Source organism: Acinonyx jubatus, chromosome B3 (assembly GCF_027475565.1).
Source record: "Acinonyx jubatus isolate Ajub_Pintada_27869175 chromosome B3, VMU_Ajub_asm_v1.0, whole genome shotgun sequence".
NCBI classification, from domain to species: Eukaryota; Metazoa; Chordata; class Mammalia; order Carnivora; family Felidae; genus Acinonyx; species Acinonyx jubatus.
The window spans coordinates 25,635,677-25,656,488 of NC_069386.1; the positions used below are offsets into that span (position 1 = coordinate 25,635,677).

A 20,812-nucleotide genomic window follows, 5' to 3' on the forward strand; every position below is an offset into this window, starting at 1 on the left:
GGGATTGAATATAAACCAAAAAAAGGTCCCTGGACTGTGCCCTGTGTAAGTTTAGGAAGGCAAGGGGGTGGGGGCAAGTGAGAGGAGGAGGTCAGTAAATATAGGAAGAACAAAGAGGGCAGCATCCTGAGGCCAAGAGGAGGAAGTGTTGTAAGAAGGGAGATGTGGTCAAATAAGGACTGAGAGCTGATTGTTGGATTGGGCATTGTGCAGTAGCATCCAGAAGAAAGGCTTCTTTGGGATGTAGGCAGTGAAAGCCAGACTGGAGTGGGTCCAAGAGAAGGAAGGAAAGGCAGCAGAGATTTCTAGTATAGACAACTCTTCAGTGAGTTTTGAGTAGAAGAGGGGCAAAGAATGGAATGCTAACTAGAAGGGAATATAAGGTGAATGAAAGACATGTTAAAGACCTGATATGTTACAACAAATGTAATTGATGATAGGAATTATTAGGGATGGAGGGAAAACCGTGTGTAATAAACACCAGGATGGTTCATGTGCAGCATAATCACACACAGGGGGCATCCTGTGTGGTTGGGGAGAGTCTAGGGAAGTGGGTAGGTTTAGATGAAGGGGGTGTGGCCTATGAGATGGGAGACCGACTTTTTACCTTGTAGGCGGTATGATTCTGAGCTGGGCTGCAGTGAAATGGACAAGAGTAAAGAGACTACATGAAGGGTGCCAGCAGGGGTAGGCTTGAGCACTATTTAGGGAGCTGATAGGCAGGGCTGGGGGCACCTTTGATGTGAGGCTCATGGCAGTGAAAACAATCTAAGAGTTCTGACATAATGTTTCATGGCCATGACTTCGTCCACATGAGACACATTTCAAGTCCATGTTTCCACCACAAGAGGGGACAACTCTTATTTGGAAACTTAAGATTGACTTTCATTGTCTAGCTAGTGTTCACCTTGTTTGTTATTTTCTTTTATATAGTTTTCAAATGGTTAAAGTGGTGTGCAGTGGAAATTTAGATGTCTCAGAGAAACATCACACAACGGTGCCACTTAGAGGTACTTATTTAATGAGATTAAAGTGACAAGCAAATAAACTGAAGATATATTTCTTAGAAGTAATTAAATGCTGTGGAAAGAATGCAGAAAGAAATGCAATTTAAGAAGACAGGGAAGCTGCCACTTAAAAGCAACTTAGTTCCATTCCCAAAGTAAGTTCATTGCCATTATGGATCCCATTTTATATAAATCAGAAATGGCTGTCAATATAAGCAGAGATAATATCACAAAGAAATGCATCACTCCTAGCCTTCAATAGCACCATTTGTGGTACATTACTCAACAGACTTTTCTAAACCCCAGAAAGGGTGACATAACTCTTGAACTTGTACCCTTTTAAATGCCAAAATAAGACCTCATCAGGCATTATTTGGAAAATGAAATACCTTTAAAGATGGAATCTGCAACATATTGTTGTTATTATTATCATTAGAAATTATAATACTGAGATAAAGTTATATTGGAGTAAAATCCTTCACAGTTCCTCAAGAACAAAATTACTCTGAGATTAAATTAATAATGCAACTCACTTTTCAGAGCAATGCATGGATTCTACTACAGGGTTAACTCTGTGTGGTAACTGTCTGATTTGGGGGGTAACTTGTTTGGGATTCCCTATCCTGCTGTGCTCAGACTCCTCCCCACGTCTTCCCTAAGAAACCTTGCTGGTGGCTCCAGCAACCGCATCTCTATCACCATTGCAATTGCCTGGGTAACTGGCCTCCATGCTTCTAGCCTTGCCCCTGCCAAGTCCATCATCTGCAAAGTGCCCAAGAGCCACAGGTAAAGTAAGTGACCCCTGTCTAACTGCTTTGAAGCTCCCACTACCTTCAGGACTGAACCTAGGAGTGCAACATGGCATGTGAAGTCCTTTATGGTTTGATATGTGCTGCTCTCCACTGACATGCATTACTTTACTCACCAAGGTTCTTTACTACCCTCTGCAAACATCATCATTTCCTACCCTGAGGCCACTGCTCACAACCCCTTCAACATCTCCTTCTTTAGCTTGAGACTAGATCTTCATGTTTAAAGTCTCAGGTCAGTTCTCTTCTCCTCCTCTAGCACTGTACATAGCTCCTTCTCTTTCCTTTGTTTTCCTAGAATGTCCTATGTATCACATAGATCCCTACATCTACGATGTGCTATTGAAATCCTCTGCGAACATGACTGATTCTCTTAGAACACAGCTCTGTCTGACAGGTTGGGGATACCATCTTTGTCATCTTCACATCCTCGGTACTTACCACAACACCAGGAACATACATGATTGACATCCCAAATACATCTGTTGGCCTGAACTGTTGGAATAAGCACTGAGCTCATCATACAGCCTCTTGAAGATGTAATGGAGGAGAGAAGCTCTCTGAGGTCATTTATAGTCACTGTGGCACTTGGCTTACAAACCATCCTTTCCATTTCCAATCTAGATAGTCTTAGAGCAGTTGCTCTCCACTATGGCTGCACATGAGGATCACTTGGGAATCTTAAAAAATAATAATAATAATACCTGTAGCTGTTTCTCAGGGAGCAATTAAAGCCAAATCTCTAGGGCCTAGAAATCAGAATGAAGCTAATGCATGAGTCCAAAATCAAATGCCTTGAAGAAGTCAGATGTAAGACAACTGGGAAAAGTGGAAAATTTGCACAATAGCAAGAGTTTACCCTTTCTGAAGACATTCATGTTTATTTTTCTTAAACAGTGTGTTAAACCCACTAGTGGACGAAATTTATTTTAATTTCTCATTCTCCACTTCACCTCCTAAGTGTCTGAACAGTCCAGAACTTATCTGATGGGGTACCATTGTGTAGCTTTTTGAGAAGACCTTCCACACCTCTGAGCTTCACTCTGCTGTCCTACTGTGCCCACCCATGTCCCTGCCCATTTAACAATCACCACCTTCCTTTCTCAGGCTAGAATATGGGGTTTAGTGACCTAATTTCCTTATTTTTCAGGCTAAAATAATTGGAAAAGTGTTTAAGTTTAGAGATCATGTCCTAGCATCTTTTGTAAGAACGAATATTTGAGCAAGGAAATCAGGGTGTTTTAACAAGTATGGTTGGTTCTGCGTTTCCTTTAGGACTCCCTTTCTGGAACATCAGTAATTTGGCAGTGTTGGAACTATTAACATGGACTAAATGTGACATGTTTTTATAGACAATATGCACTAAATATAAGGAAACAATTCATATTTTAAGAGAATCTAATTAATCCTAATACTGAAGCGTCAGCTGCCAAAATTTTCAAGTATTTCTATTATGTCCAAGGTTATTGTCAGTAATAATGGATTTTGTTTCAGCTCACAAAAATCCATTCCCCCAGAGAGCTGAGCTTATCTTTGAAGCAATTGTGTATTTACAGTTGACCTAAGGATCAGCAGAGTTCTTTGGTTATACTCAATACAGTTCTGAAATGGAATGTCGGCAAGCTCAAGCCTGCCTTCTGAACCTAAGTGGAGTGAGTGTTCAAAGAGATGAGGGAGTCTTGTGTTTCTACCCAGAGACTTCATAGATGTAACTTTGCATTATTGCTCATTGAAGGCATAGCCCAGTGTTTTTGTATTATTTTGGTTTCAAGTGGCTTCAACTAATCAAAATGGAACAAAGCAAACTAAAGTTAAAGCTAAAGTACCTTAGAAGCAGCCCTGGAAGATTATGCACCTTGAGAGAGGAACAGGTAAGTTTGCCAGACATTTGTGAGATTCTCCTGTGTGTAGGCATATCATTTGCTTTCTGTGATACAAAAAGGGCCTTTGTCTCCATGATTGTGGAAATGGTGCATTTCATAACCACATGCTGCAAATTAGTCATTTTTAGGATGACCTTTGACCTGAGAAGGGCTACCAGTTGGTCCTGAGAGAAAACCTCGACTCCTGCTCTGAAAAGCATTTTCAGAGATTCTTTTAGAACTCGTTTCTTACCTCCTGGGTCCTATCCTCAGTAAATGCAGAGAAGCCACAGCAAACCCCAGCCATAGCTCTATCATGAATAGGCCCACAGATAAGTACAAGAAGCACTTATGTCAGAATAGGGCACATATTGAAACTTTTCCAATAAAACTGTAATGATGTGTGAAGGGGTATAAATAGCCCTCCCCCCCACCTTTAAAAAAAATTCTGGCTAATAAGTAGAAGGTGAGATTTGGGATTCTTAAGCTTCGCATCCTACTGGATTGATATTGGCAATGATTTGGGTATTTGTGAAGTAGGATTCAGAGCCAAATGGGATTGTGTTTCTTTGAAACTGTGGTGAAGCAGTGCATCAGAGGGCCAAGGAAAGCAGTGGTCATGGAGATGACCCCCACAAGTGGACAGTGTTGGGAATATCTCAAATGGTCAGTGATGTAGTTAAATATTTGTCTCCTAATACTCTTCAGGCTGTTCGGATCAAATGTAATTTGAGGACATTTCACAACAGGTAATAAATAACATAGAAAAATATATTTGAAACATTGGTATGATTTTTCTTTTCTTTTTTTCTGATAGTGATGTTATTTTTTGATCAAAATTTTTGAAATATAATTGATAGTATAATGTGTTGATTTAATTACATTTATATATTACAGTATGTAGCCTTAGCTTATACCTCCATCATGTCACATAATTATCATTTCTTTTTTGTGGTGAGAACATTTAAGATCTAATCTTTTAGAAAATTTGAAGCTTATAATACAGTATTGTTGACCATAATCACTATGCTGTACATTAGATCTCCAGAATGTAATCATCTTCTAGTTGAAAGTGTATACCCTTTGAACAACATCCCATTTCCCCCACTCAGCCCCTGGTAACCACCGTTCTACTATGTTTGTACAAGTTTGTCTTTTGTAGATTGCACATGGAAGTAATATACTTTTTATGCTAGTGTGTATGCTCTCCCCTCTATTCTAAGTTAGAGATCCAGTGAAGACTGGCCCTGCCCCCAAACTGGACATTTAGACATAGCTTAGAATTGAATGACCAAACTTACTGATAAAAGTTATGAACATTGTACGAGGTGGACAGTGAGGCCAGATGTCGTTTGAGCAGTTTACACAACTGGGCAAATGCAAAATATCACTGTTTCTTTCTCTCACAAATCTGGAAGGCAGTATTAAGGCCTTTTGTCCAGGTATTAGGTCTGTGAGACTGAGTTCTTCATCATTCTAAAGTGTGAAACTACAGCAGATGTCAGAGAAAAGGGAATTTAATATTTTCAAACACTAAGTCCCAGAGTAAAATATTGTATCTGTGGGCTGCATACGAACAGGACTGAATTTTAGCTTGTTAGAGATTCAATTATATGCAGTTAATGATGATGTGAAAATTAGATCAAAAGAACTTTATACTCTCTCATTCAAAACAGAACAGCTTCAGAGCAGTAAAGAATTGATTTGTTTAGATGCAATCGATAAAAATGACCCAAGTTTCAAGAACTGGGTGGGGCAAGCACACATCAATTCTACTCTCAGCAGCCAACTGCTGATGGTCAGTCTCACTCTCATTTCAGACAATTTATGGAAAAGAAATAGTCACATGGAGAGCTGGGGTACCACAGCAGGCACTTCAGAGAAGTTCCAGGGGTCTCCTGTTCTTCTCCCAAGCGCCAAGGATGCTAACTTCCTGGGGCCCACAGCTGGCTTTCAGCTGCATAAGTTCTCCTTGTATCCACACCAAATGTGTATGTTGAGTTCTTGAAAATTCCAAACATCTCGCTTTTTGCAAGATTTGAAAGCAGCTGTAGAATCCTGTGGTGCGATCCATGTTTCTGAGGTGTATTACCATCTTCTAGACCGGTGACTTTCTTTCCCTCCCAAGTAACTTCTTCAGTTTACCCACATCTGCAGAGGGCAGTTTCTCATTTCCATTTGCCCCATCTACATAAACTTTTGGGGCCTGGATAACTTCACTGAATTGGGAAAACCAGAATTGTTCTTGGGTTTTTCTTTGAAGGTTCAGCCTGCTTTTCTTGGGGTTTTACTATAAGTCTGACATACTGGGTCATTCAGAATACTGTGCTTCTCGAGTCCCTTATCTGAGGCAATTCTGGGTAAACCCTAATAAGGGCTTTCAGACTGGTCTTTACACCTCATGGCTCCTGGGTCATGTGCATTGTTTTGTCTGGACCTGAATGTGCCAGCAACAGGTAGTGCTGATGAGTAGGGAAGCCCAGAGAGATTTCATAAACTTTTGTTTCTATCACCATATGATTGTTTGTCACCATATTCTGCATATTCCTCATAGCACAAATGCTCCCAATTAGCGATGCAGTGAAATTTGGGCCCAACAATCTTATCTTTCAGATTGCATAGATTTTGAATGTCCTCTCCACACCCCACTGCTCATCACAGGTGATTCACTAATATGAAGACTCAGTTTTTCAGTATTTAAACCAAACTTCTGAAATCCCCTAAGAGTGGATTAGGTTCTGCTAGTCTATAGATAGTGGCTATTGTTTTAAAAATGGCTACACTGTGCCTCGGAATCAGGGAAGGATGGATTTTTGAGCATGATGTCAGGACGAACAGCCCAGAGCCAGCACACTCTCTGGAAATTCAAGAATTAAGGCTTATTTATGAAAAACAATATCCTGGATTAGTAGAAGAGACTGTTTTCAGGTGCCTTCCCTCCAAGACAAGTTACCATATTATGTTTTTGTTTTCTGTATTTTGAGAAGAATTTTTAAATTCTTAATGCAAGTTTTAACTCTTGTTTCTCTGTTAAAAAGCTTTTCACAAATGCCAACCAGTTCAGTAAAAGATGAGACCAATGACAACATCACAATATTTACCAGAATCTTGGATGGGCTCTTGGATGGCTATGACAATAGACTGCGGCCTGGCCTTGGAGGTGAGTGGGTTCTCAGCTGCAGCCCGCTAGACCCCAGAAAAAGCTTACACTCAATCTCAAGCTCACATCTGCTGTGATTCAACCAATTCATTAAGGAGCTTTTTGCCAGAGTTTAAACTGATAGTTGTTGCCAAGGTTCTTACATCCTTTATATTCATTACCTAGGTACAAGAAGCTGGGGGATGTGGTCTCCATGCAAACTCCCTTTTCCTTAGATAATCCTAACATCCATTCTTTTTTTTTTTAACGTTTTGTTTATTTTTGAGACAGGGAGAGACAGAGCATGAACAGGGGAGGGTCAGAGAGAAGGAGACACAGAATCTGAAACAGGCTCCAGGCTCTGAGTTGTCAGCACAGAGCCCAACGCGGGGCTTGAACTCACAGACCCAGAGATCATGACCTGAGCCCAAGTCAGCTGCTTAACTGACTGAGCCACCCAGGCGCCCCACCCCCCAACATCCATTCTGCTTCATTTAAGGAGGAACCAGTTCTTAGGTGTTACTAAAGCCAACACTACCTTAAGAAATAATTTATAATCAAGTTCCTCCTTTTGTACTGATGCAAGTCTTTTTCACAAATACACTGTTTAATGCAATTGTTCTTTCCATCTTATATATTATGTTTAATCTTTTCACTAATCATTGTATTTACTTTAACCCCATGGAAATTGATAAAAATAAGTGGATAGCAAAATGCACTTTTTGGGTTCAATTTAGCACAGCTTAATTTTGTGCTGAGAATTGTGTGCAGTTTCCAGGCATTTACAATGCCATTGACTCGAGTCCATTTAGATGTAGTGCATTTGAACTTACTCCATTAAGTAAGTTTGAGACCCTCTAACAACTACATTCTTAGAGGAAAAAGTAGTTCTTTTCCATTATTACATTTTTGTTTATTTATTTTTGAGGAAGAGATAGAGTGCGAGCAGGGGAGGGGCAGAGAGAGAGGGAGACACAGAATACAAAGCAAGTTCCAGGCTCTGAACCATCTGAACAGAGCCCAATGTGGGGCTCAAACTCACAAATTGCTAGATCATGACCTCAGCCAAAGTCAGACGCTTAACCGACTGAGCCACCCAGGTGCCCCTTCATTATTACATTTCTAGAAGGGAGATTCACTTAAAGCATGAGTTGCCATTCTCTACCTTTTTGGCAAAGAAAAGTCCACAAAGCCTCCTTGACACCCCCTTACTCCACCCTCTGAGTTATGTCCCTGGGTCTCCTGTGTCCAGCAGCCTCTGTCCCTTTGAACACATCCACAAGGATCAAAACACGTAGAGAATCAATGAGTTGTTGCTATACAATATTCTCTCATTCACCCAGGATGTGTCACACTCCTGTGGAGCAGGATCCTGAGGACACCACATAGAGCCAAAGGGGCTGCCTGCTGGGACAGGCATCTCAGTGGGAAGACAGGTGCTGAAAGCACCATACCTTAAGTTAAGAAGTACACCTGCACACATATAAATACACACCATGTATTTGGTATGTGGTAACATACCACATGTATGTGGTAACATATATGGTTACCACACAATGAGATGCAGGGAGAAAAAGCCCTGCCCCCTGAAGCTCTGAGTCAGTGGTGATACCATCCAGTGGTTTGGGGTTATTAATGGTGGATTGTAGTATAGTCTATTGTCCTCATTCATGACCACAGGGTGTTGCAAGGTGATGCCCAAGGAACACACATACAAATTTCCCCTCAATATTATTAGTTACTTTTATTGCCATGTATATTTTAATAATTTTAATTGTTATAATAGTCTCTCATGATAGAAATTTCTAACAATTCAAAATAACATATAAGGTGACATATAAGGAAGTGGGTCTTCCTTTTCAAGTGGTCTTGTCCCAAGTCACACATCCTTTCCTCAGAGAACACCTAGTACTGCAGTTTTGATTAGAGATTCTTTTAAATCTTATCCCCTCATCACAATTGCCTAACCCTTTGGAAAGCAGCTGTTTGTAGGAGAGTGAGGTTAGGCACTGTGAGGTTGGAATTACTGTTCCAGGTTTACGGAGGAGGAAACTAAAGACCAATCAAGGCCAAACAACCAGGATCCCTCTCTGCTCTGTTCACGACTGCCCCCAAAGGGGCAAGAAGTGTAATGAGAGCTAAGACCCTTTCCTTACATGATGGATATGTTAGTTCCTGCTATAATTTGGAGCAGTTTGATTTCATTTGGTGTTAGTCTAGTGTTCCAAATTTAAAAAACACATTATAAAAGCCCTCTGATTGCCAAGAATGAAATTGGTTACTGGACTAAGGACATAAATACGCTATGACGGGTGGTTCCATGTGAGCTCGGTGCCTAGGCAGGAACCTGTGTCTGTGTTTCAGAGCGAATCACTCAGGTGCGGACGGACATCTACGTTACCAGCTTTGGCCCAGTATCCGACACGGAAATGGTAGGTCTCAGGGCATGGCCCCGCCCAGATCATTCTAAATAGGCACTGAACCAACTCCCCTAAGGGCCTTCTCTACTAAGGCATCACCTGGTTGCCTTCCTTTGCATTAGGAATATACCATAGATGTGTTTTTCCGACAAAGCTGGAAAGATGAAAGGCTTCGGTTTAAAGGGCCCATGCAGCGCCTCCCTCTCAACAATCTTCTCGCCAGCAAAATCTGGACCCCAGACACATTCTTTCACAACGGGAAGAAGTCCATCGCCCACAATATGACCACGCCCAACAAGCTGCTGAGGCTGGAGGACGATGGCACGCTGCTCTACACCATGCGGTGAGCCGGCACAGCGTGGGGAGAGGGCGCTCACAGCATTGTGGCGATGGCTTAGCCCAGACCCTGGTGCAGCGCTTGAGGTTGAGTGGTGGGTGGGGCGGGGGGGGGGGGGGGGTTGGCAGCGTGTCTGGCCAGGGGCGCATTGCAGGGCAAATGTAGCCACCAGTCTCACCCCAAGGGTCCCGCAGCCTATTGAGTTCAAAAATTGCTGTGTGTGCGCGCATATGCGTGCTTTGGGTGATTTTTACTTTTTGACCTGCCCATACTGATGTCCATATAGCTTATTTCCTTGAACTGCTATAGGTCCATGTGTTTGCTATCGGTCCACTTGTTTATTTGGTTCAAGATCGAAAACATCTTTGAGAGAGTGACCCAGAATAATGTAAGCTAGGGAGATTGTATTTTATAAAATTTTTATTTAAAACCCTCTATGGGGGTCCTTTCTTATTGCAGTTGTGCACTCTTGTAAATTGTAAAAGCCCGTTTCTCATATGCTCTGATAACATTCCAATGCTGAGGTTAAATTTTAGTATTCCTAATTTAAAATGATCAGTAGTCATTTTTTTGTTGTTCTGAATTATTCATTGCATCTGAGTAAATCAATAAATTGACTGGCAAGAAAGTCTCTTTCACAGCTTTTCAGTTTCCATGGTGGGCCTAAGTATTTTTCAAGAAAAGATTATTTTAAGTCAAAAGAATTAAAAAGCACTAAAGCTAAATAAAATTTTAAAAACAGCATGTATTTATATGAGAATTATTGAAATTCCTTACTTAGAATTCTTCACAATAAACTTCATATTTAAAAGAAGTCATCATAGTGGAAATAACATTGATGCTGTCATCTTCTGAGGCTGCATGTCCTAACATATGTCCTGAGGAATGTTTGATACATTGTGTCCCAAACCTATTTGACAGCAATTTTTTTTATATAACAGTCCAATAAGGATTTTGGTGAGCTTGTAATACATACCATAGCATTTTGTTCCATTTCTCACTCTTTCCTTTTCCCTACATTGATCTTGAACATGTTATGCCCATGGATGAAGCATGCATTGTGAACATCAGTGCCCCAGGACAGTGCCTTTTCCATGCAGAGAAGTATGTTGAAAAGCTACAAAATATCTCAAGTGGTGAAAATTAGTCCTTGGTCATCATTCTTGTAAAAGGAAGTCTGTGCAGTGAATCCAAGGGTACTTTGTTTAGCCTTGTGAGCAGAGGGTAGGTGTGAAGAGTCCCAGATCTTGGAAGATGCCGGTTGGGATGAATGATTAGATGCCATTAATGTGGGGGCACCATGTGAGCCTGCTGTGCACCTTCACTCTGTTCATAGAATAAAAATATCCCTAGTCCTCACCTTGTCCGTAGTTCACATCTGGTTTGTATCACTAAAAGACTATATTTGGATCCAAGACTATGATTGTTCAAACAGGGTGGTGAGGTAGGCTCCTTGTTTAGAGGGGGGAGAGGTAGCAGAAGGGCCTCTTACTGTCTGTGTACCTGGCAAATTCACAGATCCTTCAGTCCTCAAACAGCATGGCCACTAGGTGACACCATTTCCATTAACCAAAAAAGGGAACAAGGCTCAGAAAGGTTTGATAATCAGCCCAAGGTCACATAGCTAGTGAGAAAGGCAGCAGGAATTTGAATTCAGTCTTAGCAATTTCCTTGTTTAATCCACCACATTTGAAAATTGGAGGGTTGCAACATTACTAAACATATAATAGCCTTTTTCTTACTCTTGTCAAATGTAATCCCCAGAAGGAGGACAGTGAGAACCAGAGCAACTTGTCAGCAGTAGAATTTTTCATTGTTTATGTAGAGGAAGTCTGCTAATGATTTTCAAAGTTGATAATGAGTTTTCTCTTCCAGTCATATACATTTGGAATGTGGAAATAGTTCCAGTTGAAAGTGTTATGAATTTTAATGTGAAAGAACTATAGCTATAATTTGATGGCATTTTACCTATTGATTTGGCAAAGACAGTGTGATGTGACTAATCAAAAGGCCAGTGGTGTCTCAGCGCCCCCACCCCTTTGTTGTTACAGCTTTTCTGGTTAGCACTTGGGTCACCCCTGTCAAGCCTTGCAAAACCAATGATATACTTAGATCCAGGAATTCCCATGTAATGTCAATCTTAAGGAAATAATTAGAAATATAGACTAAGCTTTATGGGCAAAGATTTCTATTATTATGTTACTTATGATACCAAACATTGGAAGGAATATAAAAAATTTAGTACATTTTCCAGCTAAAACTATATTTTTTTTTACATTTTTATTCAAACTTGAGACCTAATGAAAAAGATGAAATATGAAAGTGTAGAACAAATTAGGGTTCCTGTGATGCACTGAGACAAATATCTAATAAAGTACTGTTACCAACCTCTAAAAATAACTCCATGCAGATTATGGTTTTTGTATAAAATCTTCTCCATGGTCCAGATATCATTTGAATAGTAAAGTAGTATTCTGAGATACACACTCCCCAAATGTGTGCCAAAAACCTTAGGTGCTTGCCTGGAAGTCATTGTCAATTTTGGTTCTAAAGAACTTTCTACCACCAATGGGTCATCTGTTTATAGGATGTAAAGGTAAAAATCATCAGCTGCTCAGGATAATTCCATAGAGTACAAACAAATATTTCCTGTTGGACCCTCAAGGAGAGGAGACTTAATAGAGTACTAAACAATTTGTTTGAGGACAGTCTTTTGGCAAACAGAGTGATACATTTTATAGAATCATCCCTAGAGTTGTACTTCAGACATTAGACAAGTGGCCAGGAATCCTCAAAGGGAACCTCAGTGCAGCAGTTTTCCTGGGCCTTCCCTTGCAAGGCTGAAGAGAGAAGAGGTGCAGAGCCCAGAGCTTGACATTAGTCTATCTAGGGACTGAATGACTTGTCCTTCTGGCCAGCCTTGCTAATTGTTCTATTTCCTGGGTAGAACTTGTGGTTGTCCTCACTTGCAACATGTCTCAATTCCATTACCCAGCAAGCCCATGTGATATAGGACTACCATGTCTCTCAGGGAGCATGCCAAATCTGGTGATCCATGTTCTTTTATGAGCACATAAATTGGAAGACAGTGACCTACTCTCATCTCCCTGTCCCCCACATCTTATTTTTAAAAATTTTTTAATGTTTATTTATATTTGAGAGAGAGAGAGAGAGAGAGAGAGAGAGAGAGAGCATGAGCAGGGGAGGGGGAGAGAGAGAAATGAAGACAGACACTGAAGCAGGATCCAGGCTTTGAGCTGTCAGCATAGAGCCAGAGGCAGGGCTTGAACCTATGAACCGTGAGATTGTGACCTGAGCCAAAGTCGGACACTCAACCAACTGAGCCACACAGATGTCCCCTCTCCCACATCTTCTAATAGTTCAAACTCTTGGGAGATGCACAGTGAGGCCCACTTTAGGGCATATTTTCCTAGTCTTTGGGCTCTGGCAGAAGAGCAAGTCTCTCTTAGTTTCTTGTGTAGGAAACCATAAGCAAGAAAGAACTTACTACAAGGCAGACTCTGCTAGTACCACAGACTTCTGCCTGTCTCTGAAAATCTGGCTGTCATTCCACCCAAGATCACCTTGCATTTGCCTGTAATAAGAGACATTTTACTGTGCTGAGTATTGTGCTATTGGGGGTCATATAATGCACTGATGTAGTGAAAGCACTGGACAGAGTCATGTACTGCATGCCACTCTGCATGGTCACCTTTACACAATATGTATTTACCTGTGCTATTTTTATTTTGAGAAAGTCATATTGTTTACAACTTTTATAAAGATCTTTATTACATGTGTTTTAAAACACTACCCTAAATGCATTTAAAAATGGCAAACACATGTCTTCACTTAAAAAAAAAAAAACACACCCACACACCAGGGCACCAGTGTCTGATGTTGGTTCAGGTCATGATCTCTCAAGGTTCATGGATTTGAGCCCTGCATCTGGCTCTGTGCTGACAGCTCAGAGCCTGGAGCCTGCTTCAGATTCTGTTTCCATCTCTCTCTGCTCCTCCCTGGCTCATGCACTGTCTCTCTCTCTCTCAAAAATAAATAAACAGTAAAAAAACACCCCACACTGATCTTTTCCTAACAAATGAGTACAGAACTTTTAAATTTAGTTATTACCATTGTTTTAAAATACTTCTTTACATGCATCATGGAAGATCTATCATCCATTCCTTAAAATAACAAACTCTCCTCAAAGTTTCCTGCACAAACAGATCTCATAACCATCTTTATTACATGTGATTTAAAGCACTTCTCTTAATAGAACGGCATATCTTTATGAATGCTAACACTCCATTTACATTTTCATCAGTAGAAAGCACTGCTTTGAATTAAGGAACTATGATGTAGTGAAAAGAGCATGCACCTTAGGGTAAGGCTGACTTAAGCTCAAGTCCTAACTGTATCATTTAGTACTCATGAATCCAATATCTCTTAGAGTGATTTTTATTGTTGTTTTTTATTTTCTTTCTTCCTAAATTGTGTAGCTCTAGGGTCTGAGAAAGTTGGATAACTGGTAATATATACACTTATTCCTGGAATGGCCACTGGGAGGCAGCATAATCACATTTTTGCATAGTGATTGGCAGCATCCGTTAAGTGATAGTACAAGTAACTTGAAGGAAGTTATATGTATGTTGTATGTGTTTGACTTGTGGAAAATATATTTAAAGGAAATTATGCATTTATAATTAGAAGTTCTTAACAGGGCACTGATAATGTGTATGTGTGCCTACATACACATAGAAGCATCTATATATCCATTTTTATACATACACACGTGCACACACCAGTGTCTATCTAAAATGTCTTTCATGATACCGACAAATGTATTGGCTAAATCTTGCAATTTTTAAGTTAACACTTATTTTAATAACAAAGATCAAATATTAATTAAAAATATGTGAAACAGAATATCGCCAGATATGGAAATTAGTTCTGATAACTCTCAGGCCAAAGAGAATCAATGTTAAAGGTTTGGTGTGTATCATGTACATGTGTTTATGTGTATAAGCACACATTACACCTCTGTACATCTGTGTGCATCATTACACACTTTGCTATAGTTTTTGAGTGTTCTCATTCTCTGAAAACTATTTTGTAAGCAGCTTTTATAATTTGAAATATAGTGGAAACTTCTCCCCTGCCCTGTCACTAAACATCATTCTGAAACCTCATGGTCCATCACATTCCATCATGTGAATATCCTGTCATTATATGGTGTATAACAAAAATTCCTGTCATTTCCATTTTTTTCCATGTAATAAACAACACTGCCATGCAAGCTTATAATTGTATCTTTGTGATAAATTCCAAGAATTGGCCAAAAGATAAGGCTTTTGATACCCACTTTCAAGTTGTTCTCTAGAAAATCTGCAGCAATTTCCTTTTCACCAGCAGTGGGAGCAGAGATCATCTCTATCATTTCTATCACTTCCTCCCTGACATCTTATATGCAAGGATGAAAATGGAGTACTGCCCCTTTTTGCTACAGGAGAAGTAATTAGCAACCAGTGTATAAAAGTTGACTCATCCTGAGGTTTCTAGTCACATCGAGTTTCTTCTTTCCCTTTGAGAAATTACTCTCATAGAACAGCTCCTGCACTGACTTGGCTGAGAATGATCTTTGTTTCTAAATTTGGGGATGTGCAAGCTGTCCTGCACACCACCTCTCTGATCTCCGTCACCCACCAAGCACACACCCATATCCTCGCTCAGTATCTTCAGTCATAGAAACCTGAGACTTCTCCAAAACTTCTTCCTGAAGCCTCCTGTTCTTCATCAGCCTGTTGTCACCCTGACTCACCTTGCAGATACTCTGTGATTTATAGCACCCAGAGTGATCTTGGTCCCTGCAACTGGCACCTGGGCTGGCCCTTGAACAGTGATAATGGAATGCATGGGACTGCCTTCTCTCAGTCTGGCTATCTCACTTCTCAGAACTTACTTTGAGGGACTGAGAAAAGAGACCTACAGAATTTCTCTTTCATAAACATGCTCAGTGCTTAGGTTTCTGCCAGTTTGTAAAGATTCAAGTTGATGTTTGGCTAACAATGTGTACTTGTGGGACACAAGTGAGGACATATTAATACATATTTCTTGCATGTTTGGTTTGAAAACATGACTGGAATTATTCTGGGTCAATTCAATCTAGTCAGTCTGGACTTTTGGACTGAGGCACACATTTCATGAAGGACCACTTCATCCTTTGCAAATGGGCCACCTCTAGCACATTTTTGTCTTCTGAGGTTCTGACCTCACAAAGGATGTCAGACATTCTCTCCTAGTGAGAGAGAACCTAGGCTTCTGGTGCCGCTCTTGGCTTTCTTATCTATGCAGGGACCTTCTTGGAAATGAGCCACCTGCAAGCTAAGAGCCACATCTTTATAAGATTTCCAGGAATTTCTAGTGACCACTCTTTGGAGGTGGTGGTTGGGAGGCTCTGGGTAGAAAGCCCCAGGCAGCTGCTGGATAGGGTCTTGGCTCCAGGCACCCAGCCTCACAAAGATAAGGTTCAGGCTTCAGTAATGTCTGAAAAGAAAGAACTACCTATGCTGGGCTGTTAATTACTTTTCAAAAACATATGTGGCCTTTATTATGTGCTGGGTGCTTCAGAAACAAACTCATAGCACCCTAAGAATTTAATACCATCATTTTACCTGTTGATAGCTGAGGAATTACACTATCACTAGAGCTCAAATGCCAAATCCACCTTCCTATATCTATTTCAATATAATATTTAAGAAGTTATGTTGCTTCTATGCACTCCTTTTGGCCAACATGTGTGAAAATAATGTCCAGCAGATGGTGCCATGCCAATTTAGGATAGAGTTCCTCAGTACCCTGTTACTTTATCAGATTAGAGTAAAGCACTGGTTTTACGGAAACACTTTTAAGGAAAATAGACTGTTGCATTTCTGGAATGTGTTCCCGTGGAAATGCAGCTGGCACATCTGCAATAGACCTGAGGTTGCTCAGAGCCAAAAACTCCATCCTTAGACCCACTCTTTCCCTAGCTTGTAGTTAGCTTGCATCTACCACCAAATCACTGGGTCACCAGAGTGCTGACTTATTATCAAGGGGATGCTGAAAAAGTCCTTCCCTCCCTTCACCTGGAGAAAAGTAAATAACCGGCCCTCCTATTGTCAACTAAGATTACGGTCCTTTAGTATTCTGAAATTGATTATTTCATCCCATGCATACTCTCTCCATGCTTTGAATTTGAGATGGTCCATAAATATTAGTCAAGTACCTTCGGTAGTGTTAAATTCAAGGGGGTCATTGCCTCGGTAATATGGCCAACGCAGTGAGGATTTCTGTATTTACCTTGAAAATAATTAGGAATTTGCCTGATGCTTATAGAGAAGGAAAAAGTGGCAGAGTCATCCGTGCTGAAAATTATTTCCCAAGTGGCCTGGGGTAATCAGTTTTTTTGTGTTTTGTTTTGTTTTGTTTTCAATAATCTGTGGTGTCCAACATAGTAGCCAATAGACACATAGTGCATGTTAAACTAAATAAAATTTAAAATTCAGTTCCTTAGTCATACTTGCCTATGTCAAGAGGCCAATGGCTGGATGTGGAGTGGCTTCAGTATTGGCCAGAATAGATGTAGGACATTTAGGTCATCATGGAAAGTTCCATTGCAAATAAGCCTGGTTTCAGAGAAGCAGAAACATTATTTTAGTGCTCATCTTTGTCCACTGTCCCTGATCATAGTTGCACATACAGCATGTAAGCCAATAGGGATGAAGAAAAGATGACGGTCCGAGGATGCCAGGAATCCTCAGACTTCAATAACATTTTAAAATAGTTTGAGGATAGTTAAAACATTTATGCTACAGTATTTTACTTATATATTTATTTTCCAGCTTTTCTGAGATCTAATTTTCCATGTGTAGAACATGTTTATTTGGTACACTTATATATTGTAAAATGATTATTAACTTAGCATAATCTAACACCTCCATCATATCACATAATTACCCCCCCTTTTTTTTTTGGTGAGAACATTTAAGATCTACTTTCTTAGCAACTTTGAAGTATGTAACACAGTATTCCGTGTTTCTCATTTTACATATATACCACATTTTCTTTATCCACTTATCCATAGAAAGACACTTAGATTGTTTCCATGTCTTGGCTACTGTGAATAATGTTGCACTGAATATGGGAATGCAGATACCTCTTTGAGATCTGAGTTTTATTTCCTTAGGATGTATACTGAGACATGAGATTATTGGATCATATGGTAGTTCTATTTTTAATTTTTTGAGGAACCTTCATACTGTTTCCATAGTGGCTATACCAGTTTGTGTTCCCACTAACGGTGTATAAGGGTTCTCTTTTCTCCACATCCTTGTCAACACTTTTAATCTCTTGTTTTTCTGGTGATAGCCATTCTGACAGCTGTGAGGCTATATCTCATTATGATTTTGGTTCACATTTCCCTGATTGATAGCGATAATTGAGCACCTTTTCATGTTTCTGTTAACCATTTGTGTCTTGTTTGGAAAACCATCCTTTCAGTGCCTCGGCACATTTTTAAAATTTAGATTTTTTTTTGGTATTGAATTATATGAGTTCTTTATATATTTTGGAAACTAATCCCTTATCACATATGTGATTTGCAAATTTTTTCCTCTATTCCAGTGTTGCCTTTTCATACTGATGATTATTTATTTTGATTTGCAGAAGATTTTTGGGGAGCTTTTCCATATGTTTTCTTCTAGGAGTTTTGTGGCTTCAGGTCTTATATTTAAATCTTCAGTCCATTTCAAGTTATTTTTTGTGAGTGGTACAACATAGGGTTCCAATTTCATTCTTCTGCATGTGGTTGTCCAGTTTTCCCAAAACTATTGAAGAGACTGTTTGTTCCTGATAGTTTATTTGCCTCCTTTGTCAAGCATTGATTGGTTGTATACATGAGAGTTTATTTCTGGGTTCTTGATACTGTTCTATAGGTCCATGTGTTTGTATTTAAGACAATACCATACTGCTTTGACTATTACAGCTTCATAATATAGTTGAAATCTGAAAGTGTGATGCCTCCAGCTCTGTTCATCTTTCTTAAGACTGCTTTGGCTATTTATGGTCTTTTGTGGTTCCATATGAAGTTTAGGATTGTTATTTCTACTACTGTGAACAATGTCATTAGAATTCTGACAGGGGTTGCATTGAATCTATAGATGGCTTTGGGTAATATGGATATTTTAACAATATTGATTCTTCTGATTCATGAACACAGGATTTGTGTTTCTATTTTCTTCATTGAGTTTCTTTCATCAGAGTCATGTAGTTTTCCGCATACAGACGTCTCATCTCCTTGGTTAAATTTATTCTTAAGTCTTTTATTGTTTTTGGATGCCAATGTAAATAGAATTATTTTCTTTATTTCATTACCAGATGTTTCATTGTTAGTGTAGAGAAAAACAACTAATTCTTATGTGTTGGTGTTGTACCCTGCAACTTTACTTAATTTGTTAGTTCTAACAGTTTCTTGGTTTGTGAGTTTTTAGGATTATTTCAATATAAGATCATATGGTCTGCAAACAAAGACAGTTTTACTTCTTTAGTTCCAATTTAGATTCTTTTTATTTATTTTTCTTCACTGATTTCTCTGGCCAGTACATCCAGTGTTACATTGAATAGGAGAGGTCAGAGTGGGCAGTATTGCCTTTTTCCTGATCTTAGAGGAAAAGCTTTCATACTAATCATCGAGTATAATGTTAGCTATAGGCTTGTCATATGGCCTCTTTGTGTTGAGTTATGTTCCTTTTATACTCAATTTGTTTGGTGTTTCTTATCATGAAAGGATGTTGCATTTTGTCAAATACTTTTTCTGCATCTATTGAGATGATCATATCATTTTCATGTTTGATTCTATTAATATGGTGTTTCATATTTATTGATTGGTGTACATTGAAACATCCTTGAATCCCAGGAATAAATCCTGCTTGATCATGGTGTATGGTACTTTATTTTTAGTTTTTACTTAAATTCTAGTTAGTTAAAATACAGTGCAATATTAGTTTCAGGTGTACAATACAGTGATTGAACACTTCCATACATCACCCAGTGCTCATCACAATGAGTGTACTTTTTAATCCCCATCACCTATTTAACTTATCTTCCTACTCAACTCCATTCTGGTAATCACCAGTTTTATCTCTAAGAGACTGTTTCTTGATTTGCCTCTCCCTCTCTTTTCTTCCCTTTGCTCATTTGTTTTATTTCTTGAATTCCACGTATGAGTGAAATCATACGGTTTTTTTCTTTCTCTGACTGACTTATTTCACTTAGCATAATACTCTCTAGTTCCATCTGTGTCGTTGCAATGGCAAATGTTCATTCTTTTGTGATGGCTGAGTAGTATTCCATTGTATATGTACCACATATTCTTTATCAGTTCATCAGCTGATGGAGACTTTGGTTGCTTCCATAATTTGGCTATTGTAGATTGCTGCTATAAATATTGGAGTGCATGCATACCTTTGAATTAGTGTTTTTGTATTCTTTGAGTAAATACCCAGTAGTACAATTGTTGGATCATAGGGAGTTTCAGTTTTAACTTTAGAGGAGCCTCCATACTATTTTCTACAGTAGCTGCACCAGTTTGCATTTCCACCAAGAGTGCAAGAGGGTTCCCCTTTCTCCACATCCGCACCAACACCTGTTGTTTCTTGTGTTGTTGATTTTAGCCATGCTGACAGGTATGAGGTGATTCTCATTGTGGTTTTGATTTGCATTTCCCTGATGATGAGTGATTTGGGCATCTTCTCATGTGTCTGCTGGCCATCTGTATGTCTTCTTTGGAAAAATGTCTATCCGTGTATTCTGCCATTTTTAAATTGTGTTATTCATTTTTGGATGTTGATCTTTATAAGTTCTTTATAGACTTTTGGATACTAACCCTTAATCAGATATGTCATTTGCGAATATCTTCTCCCATTCTGTAGGTTTTGTTTTAGTTTTATTATTTCCTTCACTGTGCAGAAGCTTTTTATTTTTATGTATCCCAATAGTTTATTTTTGGTTTTGTTTCCCTTGCTTCAGGAGACATATCTAGAAAGAGTTTGCTATGGCCAATGTCAAAGAAGTTACTTCCTGTATTCTCTTCTAGGCTTTTTATGGTTTCAGGTCCCACATTTATGTCTTTAATCCGCTTAGAATTTATTTGTGTGCATAATATAATAAAGTGGTTTCATTATTTTGCATGTAGCTGTACAG

The 20,812-nt window shown here is 39.4% G+C and overlaps 1 protein-coding gene across 2 annotated transcripts in view; it reads left to right on the plus strand.

Moving 5' to 3' along the window:
• Positions 1-20,812, plus strand: part of GABRA5 (gamma-aminobutyric acid type A receptor subunit alpha5) — an 81,457-nt gene that overhangs the window by 9,060 nt on the left and 51,585 nt on the right. For both annotated transcript variants that reach the window (XM_015064108.3, XM_027067868.2), the window contains exons 4-6: positions 6,717-6,838; positions 9,182-9,249; positions 9,360-9,580. In XM_015064108.3, the coding sequence (XP_014919594.1) occupies positions 6,717-6,838; positions 9,182-9,249; positions 9,360-9,580 (411 nt within the window). The remainder of the gene's footprint in view (positions 1-6,716; positions 6,839-9,181; positions 9,250-9,359; positions 9,581-20,812) is intronic.